Source organism: Sorex araneus, chromosome X (assembly GCF_027595985.1).
Source record: "Sorex araneus isolate mSorAra2 chromosome X, mSorAra2.pri, whole genome shotgun sequence".
NCBI lineage: Eukaryota > Metazoa > Chordata > Mammalia > Eulipotyphla > Soricidae > Sorex > Sorex araneus.
Genome location: NC_073313.1, coordinates 37,223,539 through 37,245,668, shown reverse-complemented (window position 1 = coordinate 37,245,668; position 22,130 = coordinate 37,223,539). Strand labels below are relative to the sequence as shown.

Genomic DNA, 22,130 nt, shown 5'->3' with positions numbered 1-22,130 from the left:
TCTTTTAGGTTAGAAGCATTATAATGTTAAATTACAGAACGGAAAAATAAGACTCCAAAATGTCAGACTTGAAAGAATATGGCCCAAGCAGATAATTATTTTCATAGTTTCGGTTAGTAGCTATTATTAACCAACATGTTTAATTATCATTAGAAATTTTAAAAGGTGAAGACCAATAAGCAACATTAAATAGGGAGGAGAGACAGCATCATTTAAGAACTCTAAGCTAATTACTTTGAGTGAGTTTGTAATATTAGTCTACTTTTTACCTCTTCCTTGTAGTTAGAGGCAATACTAGTCTATCTCTAGTTCCTCACATAAACTCTTTCATTTCTTTCTTTCTCTCTTTTTTATGCCACCCATAGAAAAAGAATTTGCTGGATTATTCTCCTCCTATTGATATGCGCCATGAAACTTGAAGTTTTCTTAAACCCTAACACTAACATTTTTCTCTCAAATTCTAATCAACGGTTATTTATTAAAGTTAAAATAATATTTTCTTTTAATTAATAAAGCTACTGTTTAACAACATAATGTGCATATCTAATGCCAGTGGTTTTCAACTGCTGAACCAAATTAGCGTCCAGAAATGTGTCAGTGAGTGAAACAGTTATTGCCACTTGAATAACTGCTGGTCCAGGGTCCAAAAGAAATATAAAGGTTAAAAACTATACGCTGAAAATATAATACATCGGGTAGGACACTTCCCTTGCACTGCGGCTGGCCTGCGATTAATCCCTTGGCACCCCATATGGTCTCCTGAGCATGGCCAGGAGTAATTTCTGAGTGCAGAGCTAGGAGAAACCCCTGTGCATTGCCAGGTGTGACCCAAACACCAAACTGCTCCCCACCCCCCCCCAAAAAAAAAACAAATAAACTCAAATGACTGGTTTAGGTAATTCATTTTATTTGGACTGAATTATTGTAGGGAGCCATCTTACAGAGCTTGGCTCTTATCGTCTAGTCAAGCGGAGGCTGCTTGGGATTCCTGTGATCTTATCATTTCACCACTTGTCTCACTAGCCAACGGCCATGCCTGATCAACATTTTACTATTGTTCCTGTGGGGGTCCAAGCATGCATACCACCCCCTCCCACCAAGAGGTATAAGTATTGTAACTGCAGTAGAATAAACTCTCTCTCTCCTCCTCCTCCTCCTCCTTCTGGCTCTGCGTCTCTTCGTTTGGTTGCATCCCCTCCTTAGCCCCACGAAGGGTCCTCCCTGCGGGACAGGATGATGCCCGCAGGGGGGACCCCACACCTGGCGCCCAGCGTGGGGCACTAGGGGACCACCGAACACCCGGTCAAGTTCATGTCGGCCGACGAATTCACGGAAAAGTGAGTGTCTCTGAGGGTCGCCTCTCTCTTGGCGCACACCCTGGTATGGGACCGGGCTCGAAAACAGTCTCGTGTTAAGGATGAGATGGTCACTGGGGGAAAGGCTTGAATTCCCTTGTCTTGTGTGTATGTGTGAGTGATTGTGCAGTCTTGGATGTCTTCGTCCTTGTACTGAGTCTGTGGCTCCACGAATTGGCATCCTTAAGATCCCTTTAAGGTTACGGAGTCCGATTGGGCTGTCTGCGATTCCACGAGGAACATATGGTCTAGGGTGGTGCTGGTTTAGGCACCGGCCGCAAGTCACTTCTCAGGCTGATCCACTATGGCTAAGTTCCTCACCGGCCAGACATGCATCTGAGTGGTTTGTTATGAGTGTCTCCATCCCCTCCTGCCCCCTTCTTGTGCCTTTTGTGTTTTCATTTCTGTCGAGTTGGCAGAAACAGCCTCCCAGTGAAGACGGTCACTGGTGGAAGGTCGAATCCCTTTGTCCTGTGTTTTCATTTCTGTCGAGTCGGCAGAAACAGCCTCCCAGTGAAGACAGTCACTGGTGGAAGGCTTGAACCCCTTTGTCCTGTGTTTTCATTTCTGTCGAGTTGGCAGAAACAGCCTACCAGTGACCCTTTCTTTTCTCTTCTTGCTTTATCGTCTGCGTATCCTCTGTTTCCTTCTTCTGTGTTCACCCTTGGGAATTCCCCGTTTGCTGCATCTTTATTCTCGCTATCTTTATCCTAGCTGCTATTTGCATTTTTGAAAGGCGCCTTTTCCGCTGATAAAGATAAATTCCACCCCTTTACTCCCCAGAATCATGGGACAAAAGCCTTCTAAAAAGGAGCTCTTTATCAATGGCCTGAAAGACTCCCTTAAAGACCATGGAGTAAAAGTAAAGAAAAAAGACCTAGTGCAATTTTTTCTCTTTATAAAAGATATTTGCCCCTGGTTCCCTCAGGAGGGGATTATTAGTAAAAATAAATGGGCCAGAGTAGGTGATTGTATGGAAGATTATTATAAATGGTTTGGTCCTGAGAAAGTCCCTACTTCTGCTTTTTCTTATTGGAACTTAATAAATGAGACGCTTAAGCCGCAAAAAAGACAGCCGGAGACTCAGCACCTTGTTTCTGAATCTAAGACCTTTCTAAGAATAAAGTATAAGAATTCCAAGGCTCCCTTAGTCTGTGGGGATGAGGTCCCCCCCACGCAGGAGGCTGACTCGTCAAATTCTACTAATGTAGACTCTGACCATTCTGCTCCCCTACCTGAGCCCTCCCGCTCGGAGGCACCTCTGAAACTTTATCCTGTGATTTTTGATATCCCTGATCCTTCTCCTCCTGAACCTGAATCCTTGCCCCCAGAGGACGGGGCTATCCAGGAAGATGAGGTAGCGAGGAATCAGCCCTCAGCCCCTTGGCCCTCGTTGGAAAAACAGCCACCCCTTTATCTGTTCCATGCCACTGCCTTTTTTAATTCCCCACATGATACCAACAAGGCAGTCCGCCAGCTCGCACAGGACACTGCCGCCTTACGCGCAGTTCTCCAACAGAAGCAGGAATATGTCCACCTTTTGACTCAAATAAGGCAGCTGGATAAGGAACTAGTAAGTGCCCAGCAGCCTTCTGCCCCCTCTCAAGGACCGACCCCACAAATTATCATGTTTTACTTTGAAAACTTTGTTTAAATATGTATGATAGGAAGCAGAAAAAAATTTAGACTGTTTCCTCTATAAACCTGACCGCTCAGAAATTCAAAGTAAATATCATCCATGATTGGCTAATTATACTTCCAAAGTTCTATGCATAAGTTTTTAAGTTTACATAGTCCAAACAATGATCATTTTGCTGAGATGGATAATCAGCAATTAATATGAATGGAAATACTGATCTTAGAAAATATCTAAATGAGAGGTTTTTAAATACAAATGTTCCACATTTATATGCAAAGAAACAATAGCTTAATATGACACAGTATTTGCTAGCATTCAGTATATGATGTATATGATATTCTGAGTTTCAAGTCAAGTCTGTTATGCACTCTCAGTTATATTTTTCTTAGCAAAAAATTCTTAAAAAATTGGAATTCCCTATATATCCAACTATATTAATATTATTTTTATTTGTAGAAACACTTTATATAAATGCTCCTCTATAAATAACTGACCCCATTGCATTAAAAGAACTATTTATTTAACTATTAGTCCTTCCCAGGAGCTTTGCTCCACGGCTTGGAAGCCGGCCTTACGTGCTGGGGAAAAGGCAGCTCAGACAGAGAAGCAACCGCCAAGTAAAGGGTATTTGGAAGGCCTGCTGGGGAGGGGAGATGCGTGCCGAAAGTAGACTATAGACCGAACATGATGGCCATTCAATACTTGCATTGCAGACCACAACGTCCTAAAGGAAAGAGAGTAAAATTGAATGCGCCTGCCACGGAGAGGGGCTGGGGAGTGGGTGGGAGGGGGTGGGATGGAGGGGATGGGAGAGAGACTAGAGAACATTGGTGGTGGAGGGATGGGTACTTGATCATTGTATGACTGAAACGTAAGCAAGAAAGTTTGTAAGTCTGTAACTGTGCTCTCTGAGAGGGATGAAGGAATCAAACCCGGGTTGGCCGAGTGCAAGGCAAACACCCTACCTGCTGTGCTATTGCTCCAGCAGCCAACCTTGGTTCGATTCCTCCATTCCTCTCAGAGAGGCTGGCAAGCTACCGAGAGTATCTCAACTGCATGGCAGAGCCTGGCAAGCTACCCATAGCATATTCGGTATGCCAAAAACAGTAACAAGTCTCACAATGGAGGTGTTACTGGTGCCTGCTCGAGCAAATCGATGAACAATGGGATGATCACCAGTAACTACCAGTAACTACACTCAGCCCTGAGATTTTTGCAGCCTCTCCTTACTCATCTTTCCCAATGACTGGAGACTCTTACAGGGTCAGGGGAATGAGACCTATTGTTATTGTTTTTGGCATATCGAATACACCACGGGTAGCTTGTCAGGCTCTGTCGTGCGGGCAGGATACTCTTGGTAGCCTGCCGGGCTCTCCGAGTAACAAATGTATATATGTATATATGTTACTGTATTTTGGATATGAATATGCCACGGGGATCCTGCTAGGCTATCCCAACTGGGCAATAGACTCAATAGCTTGTCAGGTTCTCTAAGAGGGAGAACTAGGCTATTAGAGAACTAGGATTCTGGGAGCTTGGTTTTATATTCTCTGGATATTGGACACTGATGGGATTACATGGCGCCGGGGGGCAGTTTCTGGGTGTGACTGCGTAGTTACTGGAAAATGGGGGATCTGGTGGGAAGAGGCCCAGTCTCGATCCGAGCAGCCTTGGAGATCTCAGCCCCAGATCCCACACACCTGGGTTCCTCTGCCGGCTCTCCCATGCGTGAGGCTCATCCGAACGTGATTCATTTAAAAATAAAAATAAATGAATAAATAAAAACTATTAGTCCTTTAAAGGATATGACATGGTAATTTTCATCATTTTGATTAAAAGCACTTATGTCCAATAGTGTTGAATCAGTGACTAATAAATTGCTTTGACTGACAACCCTAGCTGAGGTCCTAGTACGTCACTTTATACAGTCAACTGAGAAAGGTTAGAAATAATTCAATTAAACTGTTCATTTAAATATTCGGTAGCTTGACAACATGTTTTGCATGCAGGAGGCCCAGAATCCATCCTTTGAGAACCACGAGGAGCAACCCCTGAAGAGAGATGAGATAGCCCCTTAGTGTGCGCCTCCTAAAAAAAAACTAACAAAAAATTAATGAGAAATTAAAAATTTGGGGCCAGAGCAATAGTACAGTGGCTAGGCTGTTTGCCCTGCAAACAACTCACCTGGGTTGATCCCCAGCATCCCATATGGTACCCAGAGCAACACCAGAAGTAATTCCTGAGTGTGGAGCCAGGAGAAAACCCATTGCCAGGTGGGACACAAAAAGCCAAAAAATTTACAATTTAAAATGACAAGATTGTAGAAGTTAACTAACTGATATCTAGTGAATGATATATGTCCTCTCTACTGTTTGGCTTAACTTTGTTTTCACTTTTTGTGAATTGGATTATTTATAGAGGACTATAAATATAAATATAAAACTATAAATATAAAATTCTCGTCTTTTTCAAAGTCTCCATCATTCTACTCCTAGTCCTTGCTACTTCTCTGGCTACTTAGCATTGAATTTGGGATCATAGTTCTCCTAGAAAGAGATTTAACATATTGCCTTCTTGCTAATCGTTTGCAACCACTCTTGCACATTGAGACATATCCTAAGAGTTCACAAAATCCAAAGGAAGATTACAAAATTTGAACAGAATCAATATTAACAACAATATAATTCAGAAGTAACTCACTGGAGCTATGATACACTGTGGGAATTGTCATAAAAAAGAAATTATATTAGCTTGACAAGGGAAAGAAGCAAAACATAAAGTTAGGATACTTCAAATTAATTTCACTGTTACATATCATCACTTATATTTAATAATGTAAAACTGTATTGTTATATAATAGCCTATTACATCTGACTGGGTATTTTCTGATCAACAACAGAGTAAAGGGACAACGGGAGATCAAAAGTAAATGCTCAAATAATAAAGACCCTAGTCCACATCAAAGATAAATTATTCATAAATGGCACTGCTGTCCTCTGATCTGCTTTTGCCACCAACATCACTCCTATCCTTTAGAGACAGCTTAAGCCTCTTCACTCCATCAGAACTTCAGTAACCAAGTTCACTGTCAAAGCAAACGCTCACCTTTTTTCACAGTATGCCTACTGATTTAATCAGATAACTACTCCTTAATGAAGACAGCTGTACATATTACAATACAATTACAATTAGGCACCCAAATTTAGTATATAAAGAATACTACTGTGATGAGGTATGGAAGTATTCAAAGTTCTTATCATTGCAGACTAGTACTTGCCCTACAACCCATTAAAACAGATCAGCAGTTATAATCAGAGGCAGTATACCAATGGTTTTCAATATTTCTGTTACTTTTTTTTTGGGAGGGGGCGCTTTTTGTGTCACACCTGGAGATGCACAGGGGTTACTCCTGGCTGATGAACTCAGGAATTACTTCTGGTGGTGCTCGGGGGACCATATGGGATGCAGGGGACCAAACCTGGGTCGGCTGCGTGCAAGGCAACACCCTACTGCTGTGCTATTGCTTTAGTCCCGGTTTTCAACCTTTCTATACCTATGGACAGACACCAGTCCATGGCTGAAGAATGCTGATTTAGTGTACTGGTTATTTGAAACATATTTTATAAGTAGCATTTATGCAGCTGAAGTCTCTCGTTAATTATATTCTGAACATTTCATAATTAGAGACAACTGAGTTTTTATTTTTTTGTGGTACTTACCTATTTCATGGTGCCTGGAACAGTATCAGCTATCACTGTCCACGCACTTACTTACCTGCATATGTTCCTCAAGACATGATATAATTCAATACTTTCCCCCTTAAAATGGGACACAGACAACAAACCCATCTCTTAAAGTATCTTAATATATCTTAAAGTATAAGCTCTTAAAGTATCAGCTTACCTGATTTATGCTCAAGTTTCATTCCATGCAATTCGCTATGTTTAGTTCTACTTTCTGGAATCTGAGGGATATAGATTTTATCTGGAACATGAAAGAATTCTGGAAGGCTGATTTCTACCGTGTATAAAATGGTCTTTGGCCTCTTGAACTGTGAGGTAGTGAAAAATGTACGACACTGCAAATAAACAGAGAGTAAAGTTGGAACAAAATTCTCTTACTATCTACCCTCCAAAACACAGGACATAGTACTATGCCTTTAGACTTCATATTTGACATTTGGTATATGAGACAGCAACTCATATGCCCTATGCATATGATCCTCAAGACATGATATAATTCAATACTTTCCCCCTTAAAATGGGACACAGACAACAAACCCAGCTCTTAAAGTATGAATTGGGCAGTGCTGAATAGAAAGGTAGGCAATAATTTATTTTGTTCTAGATATTCTACTATGGATCATAGCCAAGTGATCTGACTAATCATTCTTAGAGATAAACTACTTACATTTATACCTCGGCTCTAAGTAAGCTTGACCAGGTGACTAACAAAAGCTACGAAGTCGTACTTTGTAAAATGTGGTGATAATAATACACACTACTATAAAATGGTCTTTGGCCTCTATATTTAAGTTGCAAACAAGTAGTAGATCCTTATGGAGATTGGAGAACAGCTAGTGTAAAAAAGGTAAATAACTAATCTAGACAGAAAAGGCACCAGAAAACTTGGCCTCTCATGGAAGACCAGTCTTTGGCTGCAAAACCAAACGACCACATCTCCTGTTATTTCCTTAGGCAAATATGTTTGTGTTTATACAAGTAGTAGTAAATATTACACCTTGTACTTTTACATGGTAACATCATACCTCTCTCCCCCACCTTGACCATGTCTCTCATATAGAGCCATATGTATGCCCACATATTGACTTTCTGAGTGTACACTATAATTCTAGTAAACTGTCTTAGAAACAATGCTACTAATTTTCTGAGTACACACACACACAAACACACAAATTCTTCTTGAATGTATAGTATTCTCCAATAATGCTTTTACTACTTATTTCTCAGCCTTGTGCTTCAATTCTTTCCTGTGGAGATCAAATGAATGTGGTCCACTGATCAGGTTCTAAAGATATCAAATCAAATCTGTCTGGGCGCTTCCTGCAACATTTGGGATATATTTAAAGTGTTCAGTAAATGTTGACTATCATTATCATCATCACTGTCATTATTGCTGTTATCATTCTCCTCCTCCTCATCATCATCATCCAGAAAAATAAACGTTAGGGCCTTCAGCAATTACCTCAGCTATTGGGTTCATAAGCTATAATATCCACAAGAATGTTTTCCTTTAAAAGTCACCTTTTCTAACTGCTTTATTTTGGCAATCACAATCATGCAAATATAGAGATGTAAATTAACTCATTTTTCTAGACATTGTGAACGAAATTTCTATTCATGTCTGCCACAAGCTCTTTAATTTGTTCAAAATAAAATGTACTGACAGACTTTCTTCTTGAAAAAATTCTATTCATGTTCCTTCCAGTATTTTTTATCAATTAGATCTCAAGCTTGGCCTATAAAAATAGAAGATTCATTGCAGACATGACTTTTTCCAGCCTTTTTCTTAAAGACTTGAACAAGCACTGATATAGTTACTCGTCAATAACGAGTTCTAAGTCAGTTATTAGTCATAGTACCACCTCTAGGCCATTTCCCTACTATAATCCCAATCATCCTTAAAGTAGCTCTCTGAGAAGTTCAAGAGGGCTAACAAAAAAGTTCACTTTTTGTTTCAGGTAAAACTTGGTGATAGGCAGATAGGCCCCTAAATCCTCCTATCATCAGTTACTTTAAAAAGCTATCAATTATAAAAATCCCACCCTGCCTCACCCCACACCCACACCCAATGGTGTCTAAGGGACTATGCAGAGTTGAATCTAAAACCTGAGCCTGTGCTTCAGTTCTCTGAGTTATCTCCCAACCCTTTTTGGAGATGTGCACCTGCTATAACCATGACCCAGATCTATTTCCTCCAGACCTAAGAGTCTTTCTTTAAAATACAAATGATCTAGAAGACAATGTTTCCAATCAGTTGGATACCTTGCTCTAACTTCCATCATCATTTCCTATCAAAAGAATTTCAGAAGCTTGTTTCTTTCTCCTGCAGAAAAACATCTGTTTATAAGGCCAAATCATACTGACCATGAATTTATAGCTTTCACTAGTATCTAGCTTGGATTATCTCTGACAGTATTAACAGGTAATTATTTCATAATTGCCCCCGAGCCTGGTTGTCTTCCCCAGGGCTCCTCAGAGGGGGTGGGCTTCAGTTTCTCTCCCCGCCCCGAGCAGAGCTCCCACGGCCGAAGACCTCCGGAAACCAGCCACATCCATGCTCAAGGCCCCTCTCCACATGTTCGGGTAAGCCTCATGTGTGAAGGAACTGGAAGAGGAACTCAGGTGTGTGGGACCTAGGGCTGTGACCTCCAAGCCTGTCAGATCGGGACTGGGCCTGTTCCACACAGATTCCCCATTTTCCAGTTGCTAGCAGTCACACTCAGGGACTGGCCCTTGTGCCGTGTAATCCAGCCAATGGCCAACATCCAGAGACTATAAAACCAAGCTCCCCGAAGTGCGACATCTTATAGCTTAGTTCTCCCTCTGGGAGAACTTGACAAGCTACCAAGAGTTTCCTGCCCACATAGGAGAGCCTCACAAACTCCCCATGGCGTACTCATATGCCAAAACCAGTAACAATGATAGGTTTCATTCCCCTGACCCTGAAAGACCCTCTAATGCGGCACCATTGGAAAGGACGAGTAAAGAGAGGCTTCTAAAATCTCAGGGCTAGGACGAATGGAGATGTTATTGAGACCACTAGAGAAATTTGACAATCAACGGGATGATGATGATGATGATGATGATGATGATGATGATGATGATGATGATATTTCATAATCTGGTGTGCAACTAAACTCTACGAATAAATAACAAAAACTTTTTTATGCTTTTGAATCCCCACTCATGGACTCTTTTAGATTTCCTTTATAAATCATACTATCAAAACTTCAGTATTTTTTTTCCTGCCATTTGTCTAAGCATAGCTTTGAGATCCCAAATCTAAAGAAGTTACTAGAAAACACAGGACTTCATTAAGTTCTGAATCTGTCTAGTACTACTGAGTATATCATTAGAGTTGGTTTATTAGTGGCCATGAATTAAATGAGTTAATTCAGGTGCTGCCAGAAATGTTTTTGACATAAGATCCTACCTCTCACTAAATGCTGATATATCATATTGCTATTACCACAGAAATCATTTTAAAATGTAAATTGTCCATGGCTACACAATAAAAATGTGGTCAGACATGTCACTTTTCTGTGGCAGTAAGGGGATTACATTTATTCAATTAGATTCACTTCTAAACAGACTTTTTTAAAGGATGACATTAGATTTTCTTTGTTACATGGTCATTTTACGCTATAATGAAGCAGTATAGACTTGCATTCAATTCAATATGTGATTTTATGGTACCTAACAAGAAGGAAAGTTCTTAGTCTGAAGGTTATGGAGAGTGAGAAAAAGAGAAAGGAACTGAGATATAAAACGAAGACCTATTTCGACTCTGTCACAAGCCAATGGTGTCACCTTGTCATCTTACTCATTTGAAGTCTTGGTTTATAGGTCTATAAGAATAAGAGGTGGAATTACGTGCTTGAGTGTCTTTGTTTTCCACCTTTAAAATACAATAGTGTTCTATTCTGATCAGGGCTATAATCTCTGCCCTGTCAGTGAATACAATTTAGTCCTTTTTATATCCCAGTCATTTCATTTTTATATTAAAAATGTAATCCTATCTTTTCTACTTTAGTCCGTGGGATCATTAAAATAATTTGAAAAGTGCTCATAAAAGCATTTGGGGGGAAAAACCATAAACTATTATGCAAGGGAAGACTATTTTTAAAATTAGTCTTGTTTATTGTGAGGCTGCCAAAAGAATTAGCATTATTCTATTTCAAGAGGGCACTATTAGTAACTGCATTCAAAAGGAAACCTTTATCACTAGATGTAAATAAGCATAATAAGCTGTGTCTGTAAGAACTGATTTGGTGTAGCTAATTTTCCCTCTTTTCTTTCTTTTCTTCCCCCCTGCAGTACTGAATAAGTAACCCAGGGCCTCACACGTGCAGGGGAAATGATCTACCACTGAGCTACGTCCCTGATCAGTGTAGCTGATTTTCTTAAACTTGGCCTTTCATGTCTTTCCTAGTTATTTTCTGCATGCAGAAAGTGTTTGCTGAAACAAAAATATGTCCGACTCCTAGAACACATGGAAGATAGTAATTTTCCACTGGGGGAAGAAAAACACTTGGAATTTTGAAAGTTAGAGAGTACTTAAAACCTTTCCATTTTTTTTTTTTGAACTGTCACCAACTTTAATAGACGCGATTGTTTCTGACTGAGCAGACTGATGGGGAATGGATGAGAGCTCCAGCTCCTGCAGTGTCAACTCTCCCGGATTCTCCCTTCAAAGGCACCCGCTCCCCTAGGAAAGGGGCACATTGGCATAATTGCCTGTGCAACTCATTAGCAGACCAACAGACTGACTCCAGGAAACTGCTGCAAATATTTAAGTTTTAAGCTTAAAAGACCAATAGTTAGTCCTAAAAAAATGAATCATGCCACTATTATTATTTCCCACAACTTTGAGAAGCACAGTCAGAGATACCAATCCTGCATGTGTGGGACAGGGAAAGAAAAAAAAGTAAATGCTGGTGGAAGGAAGCTGACACTGGTGGTGGGAATGGTGTTGAAGTATTATGTGCTTAAAACTCAACTATCTAGGCGCGCCTTCCGCCCAGAGATGAACCGAGAGCCGCGGCACGAGAAGCAGAGCCTCCGCGCCTATTGACTGTGATCCTGAGGTCTCCTAACCCATTTTGGCACCAGAGCGGATGCTTGAGCCATGCATTTTGACTGTGAACTGAGCTACAACCTCGTGTAGCCCGGGGAGGGATTTTTCTCCCTCTCCACCCCATTTTTCTGAGCGAAAATGGCGGCAGCGGCAGCAGCCACTCGGTGAGAGCTACCCTCTAAGACCCCTCCACCAGGAGGTCACACCCGGCGATGCACAGGGGTCACTCCTGGCTCTGCACTCAGGAATTACCCTTGGCAGTGCTCAGGGGACCAGGTGGGATGCTGGGAATCAAACCCAGGTCGGCCGAGTGCAAGGAAAATGCCCTACCCGCTGTGCTATCACTCCAGCCTCTATTATTCTTATTAGGTTTGAATTTTAAGGTTTACCTCAGTGAAGATATAAGTAAAAATATATTTAATATATTTGTATAGCTAATCCATCCTTTTTTGAGCATTACTTAGAAATTAGTCTTAAAATCACATTATCTTGAAAAACGTTTACAAAATTCTCCTGTTTTTTTCTTATTGTCAACATCTCTTCTTGAGAAAGATATGTGTATTAAAAAGTCTGTCGACATAGAGGGACTGCACTCATTTGTGGAGTATAAAATAACATCACATGAGGATGACACCCAAGGACAGTAGATACAAGGGCCAGGGGGATTGCTCCATATCTGGAAGCCTGCTTCATGAGCGGAGGGGAGAAGGCAGATGGAATAGAGAAGGGATCACTAAGAAAATGATGGCTGGAGGAGCCAGTTGGGATGGGAGATGCATGCCGAAAGTAGATAATGGACCAAACATGATGACCTCTCAGTGTCTTTGTTGCAAGCTATAATGCTCAAAAGTAGAGAGAGAGTATGGGGAATATTGTCTGCCATAGGCAGGGGGAGGGTAAAAAAGGGGGGTGTATACCAGGAATATTGGTGGTGGGGAATGTGCACTGGTGGAGGGATGGGTGTTTGACCATTGTGAGATTGTAACCGAAACATGAAAGCTTGTAACTCTCTCATGGTGATTCAATAAAATTTTAAAATTTAAAAAAAAAACTCAACTATCTATAACTTTGTACATCAAAGCTCTTTAGTAATAAATTAATAAATTAAAAAGTGTAAACAGCAGGACGGCTTTGACTTTGAGACCACAAGCTATAAGGCCACCTGGCTAGACATTAGCCCATGAAGACTCAGTATTTTAAACTGTTGGGGGCAGAGAGACAGTACAGAAAATAAGGTCCTTGCCCTGCATGCAGACAATCCATTTGACACCCCATGCCAGCACATGTAGTACTCCCCAAGACCGCCAGTGGTCACTCCTGAGCATGCCACCAGAAACAGCCCCTAAACACAGTATAGAGTGAGACGCCAAAGTGTCCATGAAAAGAAAAAAAAAAAAAAAAAAACTTGTCATCTGTCCAAGCACAATTAAACAATGACAGAGTACCTCACATTTACAAGACACAGAGGAGTAGACAACAAAACACACAACAGTTTTTAGGTCTGGATAAAAGTCACACTCCAAATAGGGCAAACAGTGAAATACAAAAAAGACTTCTAACACAAAACATACTTGAATATAGACAATAATAAACACAGAGTGTGCCCTGGGTCCTAGAGAGGAAGCTAAAAGAATTATCATTATCATTATCCATCGACAAAACTCCATCTCCCTCCCACATTCTCCTTTTAAGTGAAATTTTATGAGCGGAGGAAAGAATGAAGAAAATATATCTGGAAGGCTGGGGAGAGGAAGAGAGATCAGCACTAGGCTTCACTTTTTCAAAGGCCACATGTTCAGAATTTTAATTCCAACTGTATAGTGTGAGTGCAGCCTAAGCCTTCCAAAGTCACAGTTCAGAAGCATTAAGTGCTGGAGGGATCAGTGTAGAAGACCAACTGAGTCTCTCAGGCCTTGAGACTTTGGAGTGAATCAGAAAGGAAACATCAGGGGATTCATAAAATATCATCATTCACTGTTAAAAATCAATGGCAATGCACACAGCTGCTCTCCACAGGTTTGGATGAGCCTCATCCATGAGAATGAATCTGCTGAAAAACTCAGGTATGTGGGTTTTGTGACCAAAATCTCCAGGGTCTCACAGAGGGGGAAATGGGCAACCTCTCCCCATCTCCCTGTGCTTCCCAGATCCTGGTGGTCATGCCCACGAACTGCCTCTGGCGCCATATAAGTGCATTAATGGCCATGATCCAGAGAACTCACAAATAAATCTCGGAAGAGAAAGAGAGAAACATGCTGCAGAGATGCCTCCAGAACCCATGCCAGGTTGTCTTATCTGGGGCACCCTGGGGAGGAGGTGAGTCCCTCTGCTTGATCTAGCAGAACCCTGGCAGCCAAAAACCTCCAGAACCCAGCTGCCACCATGCAGTGGTGCCTCTGCACCCCAAAGTCACCATCCAGTTAAAAATTTAACTCCAGTTGTATCATTGTATTTAAAATTTTAGAATTCCTGGAGAGACATACTCTGTTCCACTGACATCACCACATTTGATGGGGTATAATGTAGAAGGAATCTATCTATCTATCTATCTATCTATCTATCTATCTATCTATCTATCTATCTATCTATCTATCTATCTATCAATCTATCCACAAGGGGCAACCTGTAACAACATGTTAGCAACCTCTTATACAAAGGCTTAAGGGCTTCATGTGAAATACAACTATCTTCATATATTTTCCCCTAGGGAAACTTTTTCTGGATCATTTTTAGTGGCTTATTCATAACAAGCAAAACAAAATAACTTATTTAGTATGTGCTTTAGGGGCTGCCGGGATGGTGGTGGGAAAATTCGAAATAATGGTGGTGGGATTGTGTAGTGATGTTGGGATTCGTGTTAGAATATTGACCGTAATAAATTATTGTGAACAACTTTAAAAAATAAAATAAGTCAATGGCGAGGCTGTATCAGTTCTGGCTTCGTGGAAGGACACGATCTGTACTTCCTACCTACCTCTAATTTTGTCAGGCCGAGAAGGGCGACAGCCACGCGGACACTGCTGCTCTCCAGCGTGCCTGTGATCTCCCTTCGATCATACTCCATCTTCGACATCTGTCGCTGCGCTGCAAAAGCGAAAGCCTTTTCCTTGGCATCATTAATCAGGGGAAAGTTAAGGTTCGTACATAGAACTTCGCCGAGTTTGCACTTCAAGTACAGTACTGGATCCTTCTTACTAAGCGCTAGGGAAAGAAAAAAAAAATATTCTTAATGATGGCAAGAATCATTGATGCTGCTCTGGACACTGGGATCCAGGATGGATTTAGGGGTTTTAGAATAGAAAACTGCCATTTGATTCTGCATTTAACCAAAGTAAAATATGATGTAGGGAGCACATAGCAGAGTGCTTCTGTATTGATTCTCAGTGATTCAAGAGCAAATGTTCACAACTTCAAGATTTTGTTGATAGGCTCTACAAAGAAGTCTAGTCAAGACTTTCTGTTATACAAAGGATATGAAGTAATTTTTATTGTGCCTGCAAGGTGGCAGGCTGGAGTGGTGAGTGGGAAACTGGGGAAGTTGGTGAATGGAAGATCACACTGGTTGTGGGATTGGTGCTGGAGCATTTAATGCCTGAAACAACTGTATTATAAACAATACGGTAAATCACATAGTTACAATAAAAATAAATTTAAAAAAACAACAAAAAAGGACTTTCTGTTATAGAAATGTCATCAACATGCTCAAACCTTCAGGATTTGCAGTAGAAATAAATATAGGGACATTGGTTAAGGACTGGCAAGAACAGCCATTGTCCTTCACTAACAAATGTACACTGACACTCAGCGTCTAGGGTAGGAGTCCTGGTCTTAATAATAACATAGAGAGCTGAGAGTGTGATGATTTCCAATTTGTTAGGGTAATAGAAACTTTTTCGGAGTCTATATGTTGAATGCCAAATTTCAAATGAAGATATCAAATGAACTTGCCATTGATTACTATTTTAGAGGAGTCACAATGGCAGTATTTGGGGGAACCCCATGGTGCTAGGATTCTAATCTAGGGTTCCAGTCTGCAGCACATGTGGCTCTAGTTCTTTGCACTAACCTGCCAGTCTGATGGATATTTTCTTAATTGGCAAAATCAATCCCCTGGAAGCTGACATGAAAAAGACTCGAAAAATCCAATTTTGTACTGGAAGATGTCGCAAAGAGGATGCTCGGGGGACTGCAGGGGGAAATGGTGCCATCCCACATTAGACAGGAAATAAAACGGGTGAATTTTCTACCTTCATCTTTAGTATCTTTGCGGTCTTTGTGGTCGGTTTGGAAGGAAGACATCATAGACGGGAAATAGGAAGGTAAGGGGATGATGCCTCTGCCTTCCAAAATGTATACTATTTCTCCAATCTGAAACAGAACAGCAGAATATTATATATTATGATGTCAGAAAAATTATTGTCAATATATCTGCTATGAGAAAAGTCTGTAAACCCTCAGAAATAACCATCAATCGTACTTTTCTAAGCAATGTAGATCTTAAACGAAAGGAGCAGAGTAAGATTTAACCATATCCTTACCCCTCTGTGGGGGAAACTTTGCAGACAATCTGAGAACAAAAGGAACTAAGTAGGTCCCGGGGTCCACTGATATCAATTGATTTTCATAGTGACACAACACACTTGTAGGATGCTAGCATAAAAAAAAAAACAAACACAAACATTGTTTTCTTTCATTCTGTAATTTATTGTTAGAGGGAAATGACATCAGTTTTGCAAGGTCTGTAAGTTCCAAAAGACATTAAAATTATTTCAGAGTAAGCTCTAAGGGGCTACAAACCTTTTCGAATAAGTTATTGGGCAATAAGCACAAAATACTAAGCAAAGAGAATGAAAATAAAAGTGAGAACAATGTAAGGGCAGGGACATGTGATAAAGAAGAAAAACAGCAGTAGAAACACAGGCTCAATTTCTGGAACTGCCATTTGTTTGTTTGTGTTTTTTTTGGGGGGGAGGGCACACCCAGCAGTTGTCAGAATTTACTCCTGGCTCTGTATTCAGGGATTACTCCTAGTGGGGAAGGTGGAGGGGGTGCATAATGGGGTGCTGGGAATTAAACCCAGGTTGGCTGCAAGCAAGGCAAGTGACCTACCCACAGTACAATTACTCTGGCCCCTGGTAAGGCCATTTATTAGCTACTAAAACCTCGGGCAAGTTTATCAAATTCCTGAGTTCCCATTTCTTATTCTGTGAAATGAACTGAAGGAACGATACTTCATTTTAAGAATGCACAGGTGAAATGAAAGAAAGGAGGAAGAGATTGCAAATGAAATATAATCACAGCATATAGATATTATCTAGATGGTGATTTTGAAGAAAAGGATAGGATAGGGTACTCCAAAATGACTGTAGAAGTTCAAGATATGCCACCCCAAAGTGATCACTTTGGTACAGCAGGCACTTTAAACCATCCATCATGGGAAGAGGCTTTGTATCTATTCCCTTTACCTGCCTACAAACAGAACCAGAGAAAGGAACTCAGGTTTCATTATTCTCATAAATCTCTTCCCTGGGAACTCCCCAATTAAGGAAGATTCACTTATTATGGGAGACGACATGAGATGTCCATACCCAGACTAGGCTGACACAAGCAATTACTCCATCCTCTCCTCTCATCTGGGTCATTCTCCTCGGCAAAAAAAAATCATTTATTCTCTCAAGAGGCTTAGTACTGACTCTACCTTTACTATTAATTTACAGCATTTAATCGTGAATTCAAAGTCACTTTAAGGAATTAACTTATTTTCTCCTCAATATGCCCTATTTAGATAAGAAGTAAACATGCTAATAAGCGTGTGCTTGTTTTTCCTATTGTTGCTCTTTTATTTTTATCCTGGATCTCAACCAGGAATTGGAAGAATAGATGGGGAAATAATTTTTCTTCCCATTAGCTCAAATAACTTTGAAATGGCAGAAAAATACAAGCAAGCAGGAGAAAATCTAGGAAACAGAAACTAATGATATTAAGAAAAAAATGTACAATTTGTTAGCAATAAATAATAGCTTCATGGTCATGTCCAAAAGGGAATCTTTTATTGAAGAGGCAATATATTTTTGTGGTGATTGTTGTTATTTACTTCATGACGACTATGAAACACAATAGTAGATGCATTATAGAAGCTGAAACACTGCGAGAATTTGTTGCAGTTTTATTTATATAGCTGTGTATATAAATTCCATCAGAAAGTCATTTTTTAAAGTGATTATATCTTAAGAAATGGGAGTACAGACAAGGTGCAGGCTATTGAAAGTAACCCAGCTTAGGTACCCAATCCTTTGCTTAGAACTGATAAGACACATTTAAATGTGATAGAACCATTCTTTGGCAGCAGGTATTTTTCAAATTTCTATGTACAAATAAATCATTTGAAGATATTATGAGTCTCTCTCAAAGTTCTAGAAAGGGGTCAAGACTTGAAAAGATGAATAAAAACAAGTACAATGGTACAAATATATTAATTTATAGGCTGAAGGAAAGAATATATCAATGTTTTTGTCTCCTTCTAGAGAAAAAATCTGTTGTTTTTTCAAAATATTTTTTTTAAATTATGAGGGTTTTTTTTCAAATAAAATTCACAGGAAAGTATAGTTATGACATTCATGCTTGTTTTAATGTTTACCTGAAAGAAATGTGACCTATGCTTTGAAACAAATAATCAAGAAAACACATTTTTACACAAACATTAACTCCACAAAATGAAAAAAAAAACTCATAGGAGTCCGCACTAAGGGACAAATTACTCTTTGCCAGAATATTTTTCTTAAGTAAAAATTAATAGTAACTTCTTAGAAAATGTCAGAACTGAAGATTCCACTCAATTACATTTAAATCCCTGCCTTACAGGGACAATGTATTATTTTTTCACAAAAAAAATGTCTATGTTGTTCAATTGCACTTTTAAAATTAAAACAAATGTAATCGGGCCCTAGAGAGATAGAACTGTGAGTTCAAGAACACACCTTGTCCACAGCAAACCCTGTTTTGATCCCAACCTTGCATGTGGACCCCTGAGCACCACGATGAGTGATCCAGGAGCCAAAGCCAGGAATAAGCCCTGAGCATGGCTGGGTTAGGTCAAAAACAAACAAGTAACAACAACCTCAAAATTCAAAGAAGAATAAATGTAACATAATTCAAAATAATGCTTGTTTTGCCTATGTCTCAAAATAACTCAGGAAAGTCATCAGCAATATTGTATGGCTGTTTCCTTCTTTAAGAAATTAAATCAGCCAGAAAAAAATACATATAAGGGCTAGGGGCTATATAGCACAGTGGGTAGGGTGCTTGCCTTGCATGCGTCTGACCTGAGTTCGATTCCCTGGGCACCCACATGGTCCCTGAGCCCTGCAAGAAGTGATCCCTGTACAGAGCCAGGAGTAAGTCCTGAGCGCCACCAGGTGTGGTCCAAATTAAAAACAAACAAATACAAAAGCAATTAAAAAACAAAGTTTTTCTACGTTAAAAAAAGGCTTTTTTAGATAAACCATAACAAATCAAATAAAATTATATGATATGTAAATAGACATTGGTAAGTCCTACCAATTGGACTTAAGACTTACCAATGTCTATTTATATGATTATCTGACTATTGAAATAGTCACTAGTCAATTGCTTGCCTTCCCTTAATTTGGTATTTTCCATTCAGCATGTTGATTTGGATTTATAGCAATTTTTTCTCAAAAGAATGACAAATTTCCTCATCAATATAAGAAAGCTTTACAAGAGGAATTTAATTCTTCTCAAGTATCTACTTAAAAGTAGTCCTTAAATAGCACAGTTGCATACATCTTTACCTGAAGATTTGCTGTTAATGACCCAGAAAGAAGGGACAAAACACCCAATGGGCAGGTAAGTTTAATTCCATTCCTGCCACTAATTATCTACTTAGGTAACCTTGAACATGTCATAAACACCCTCCAAATATAAACCACCAAATTAGAAAAAAGGGGGAGAATGTATTTCTGGACGGAAAGTTTTCATGTTATTTCACAGGTCTTATTCTTTTTATTCTCTTATTTGGGGCATAGATCTGGTAGGTTTTGCAATTTATTTCTTGGAATTTTCTCAATGAAATTTTATTATTTTGGTGGATAAATGAGATTTGATACTGGGCATATAGAGCTAAGCTAAAATTCTGAAATATTAAACTCCATACATTAGAGAGAGATCATTAATCATTATAGGCAACGATTTGACTTTGTCATCATTCTAATGTGAGACTGACCAGCAAAAGTAATCAGTGTTCCTGAAACTACTGATTTTCAAAGAATAATTGAGCGAAGAGACACAGTAAGTGTGGAAAATATTTCTGAAAAGAGTTATCTACCTGCACCTACAATTCAACTTTAGCAAAATTTTTACACAATCTTAATTGCTTGCCTCAGAGACTATTCCACAGGCATTTTGAGAAGGCAACACTCATTAGGATGGCATACAATATTAACTGCTTGTTAAAAGATGTCAATAAAAATGCATGCTCTGTTGCAGAAAAACATATCATCAAATAACAGGAAGCTGAGCCTAGATTTTCATAGTCCTTGTGGCAATGAGATTAGTAATCTCCCTTCTCCTTTATCACAGTTTCCAGAACAGTCGCCACCCAAATTATTTCCCTCAATTTGTACTCCAAGTAAAAATTTGCTTCCCTTCAGTGAAAATCTCAGTCATGATGAATGAGCTTTTTATCAATACTCATCTTTACAGTTCCCTCTGGTGCCTTTCTTCCTTCCCCCATATCTAATATCATCTCTCTCCATTGCTTCTAAAATCCAGCAATGTTTACTGCTGATAAACAAAAGGCCTAGGGCAGAATAGATAGAAGAAAGGTGAATGGAGAAGTGTACTAGACAGCAAGTGTTTGTTTTCTACACTATCTCTCAGACTCCAGTTTCTTTCTCTTAATCTACACTGTGCCTTAGCTCTGGAAACTGCATTAGTTTAAACTGAAGGATTAAATATCATGTCTATGCTAGATATCTCCCATGATTTCATGCCTTTAATAATAATGATGGTAATAATTATGATGATGATAATAAGATATTTAATCAATGGCTTAGTGACCTCTTTATTACTAATTCATCCAACTTATTTTCTGTCACTTCCAACAAACCATTCTAAGCATTGGCAATTCAAGGGTCCATGAAATCCCATACTTAGCTTTTGCCTCAGGCCTTTAGGAATGTTAAATGCACACATTTATCCCTTGCATAAACTGCTCTGCTGGCATACTCCCATTCAACCTTTTTTTTTTTTTTTTTTTTTTTGCTTTTTGGGTCACACCGGGCAATGCACAGGGGTCATTCCTGGCTCTGCACTCAGGAATTACCCCTAGTGGTGCTCAGGGGACCACATGAGATGGGATGGTGGGAATCGAACCCAGGTCGGCCGCAAGCAAGGCAAACGCCCTCCCCGCTGTGCTATAACTCCAGCCCCATCATCCTTCTTAACTAACTCCTCTATCAGTTATTCTTTTCTCAGCTGTCAGAGAAATCTATTCTCTCTAGTCTAGAAAGAGCCGAAGTCTAAAGTTATAGAAATCGCGCTCCATGCTCCATGTACACAATAAAAGATTATGTTGAACAAGTGGAATCTTGTCAAGTGCAAGGTCTCCCAGGCAAGGTTGCATTATCAGAAGGAAGGGGTGCATGTTTCTAATGCTCACAAATGTTCCATATTTTCAAAAAGCTTTTACTAGGCATGTACTGCAAATTAACAGTACAAGTCTATGGTGAGCTGGCTGGGCCCATTTTATTCAAGTTTGTCTTTTCCATTATCATGTGATGCCCATGAGTTCCCAGATCGTGCCCTTCTGTGTGTTCACTCTCTTTCTACCTAGAATATTGCTCTTAGCTTGCTGGTAAACTAAACGACATCGGGAGCAGTGAGTGGGAAAGTGGGTTCTGACTCTGAACAGAATAATTGATGCAGCAGGAGCAGAAGTGTGGAGTGCCAGGCCACTTTAAAGTTTGTCATGGAGCAGGTACCCAATCAGAACAATGGGATAGTGGGTGGGGGTGGGTGGGATAAGGCTGCAGACAAAAGTCCCCAACCCCAACTGCCCTCCTCCCTCCCTCCTCTCTTCCCCTCCATCCCCCCTCTCCCACCCTCCCACTCGCCCCACACTCCCTGGACTCTCCCCTCTCTTCCCAGACCTCCAGGATTCGGTAGGGCTATGCTCCCTGGAAATGTGGCCCAGTCCAGGCCGGCCGCATAGGCCCAGCCAGGGGTAGAATCCAGGCAGGGCTCAGACACCCAGGGCTCAGATGCCCAGAATTCTGATTACTCTAATTTCTCAGTAT

At 40.1% G+C, this 22,130-nt stretch overlaps 1 protein-coding gene across 1 annotated transcript in view; it reads right to left on the bottom strand.

Annotated features, from left to right (window-relative positions):
• The window catches only part of CFAP47 (cilia and flagella associated protein 47), a 489,064-nt gene that overhangs the window by 193,073 nt on the left and 273,861 nt on the right, over positions 1–22,130 (bottom strand). Inside the window, exons 44-46 of the mRNA XM_055121064.1 lie at positions 16,062–16,182; positions 14,789–15,015; positions 6,898–7,072 (exon numbers count right to left, since the gene is read on the bottom strand). Of these exons, the coding sequence (XP_054977039.1) occupies positions 6,898–7,072; positions 14,789–15,015; positions 16,062–16,182 (523 nt within the window). The remainder of the gene's footprint in view (positions 1–6,897; positions 7,073–14,788; positions 15,016–16,061; positions 16,183–22,130) is intronic.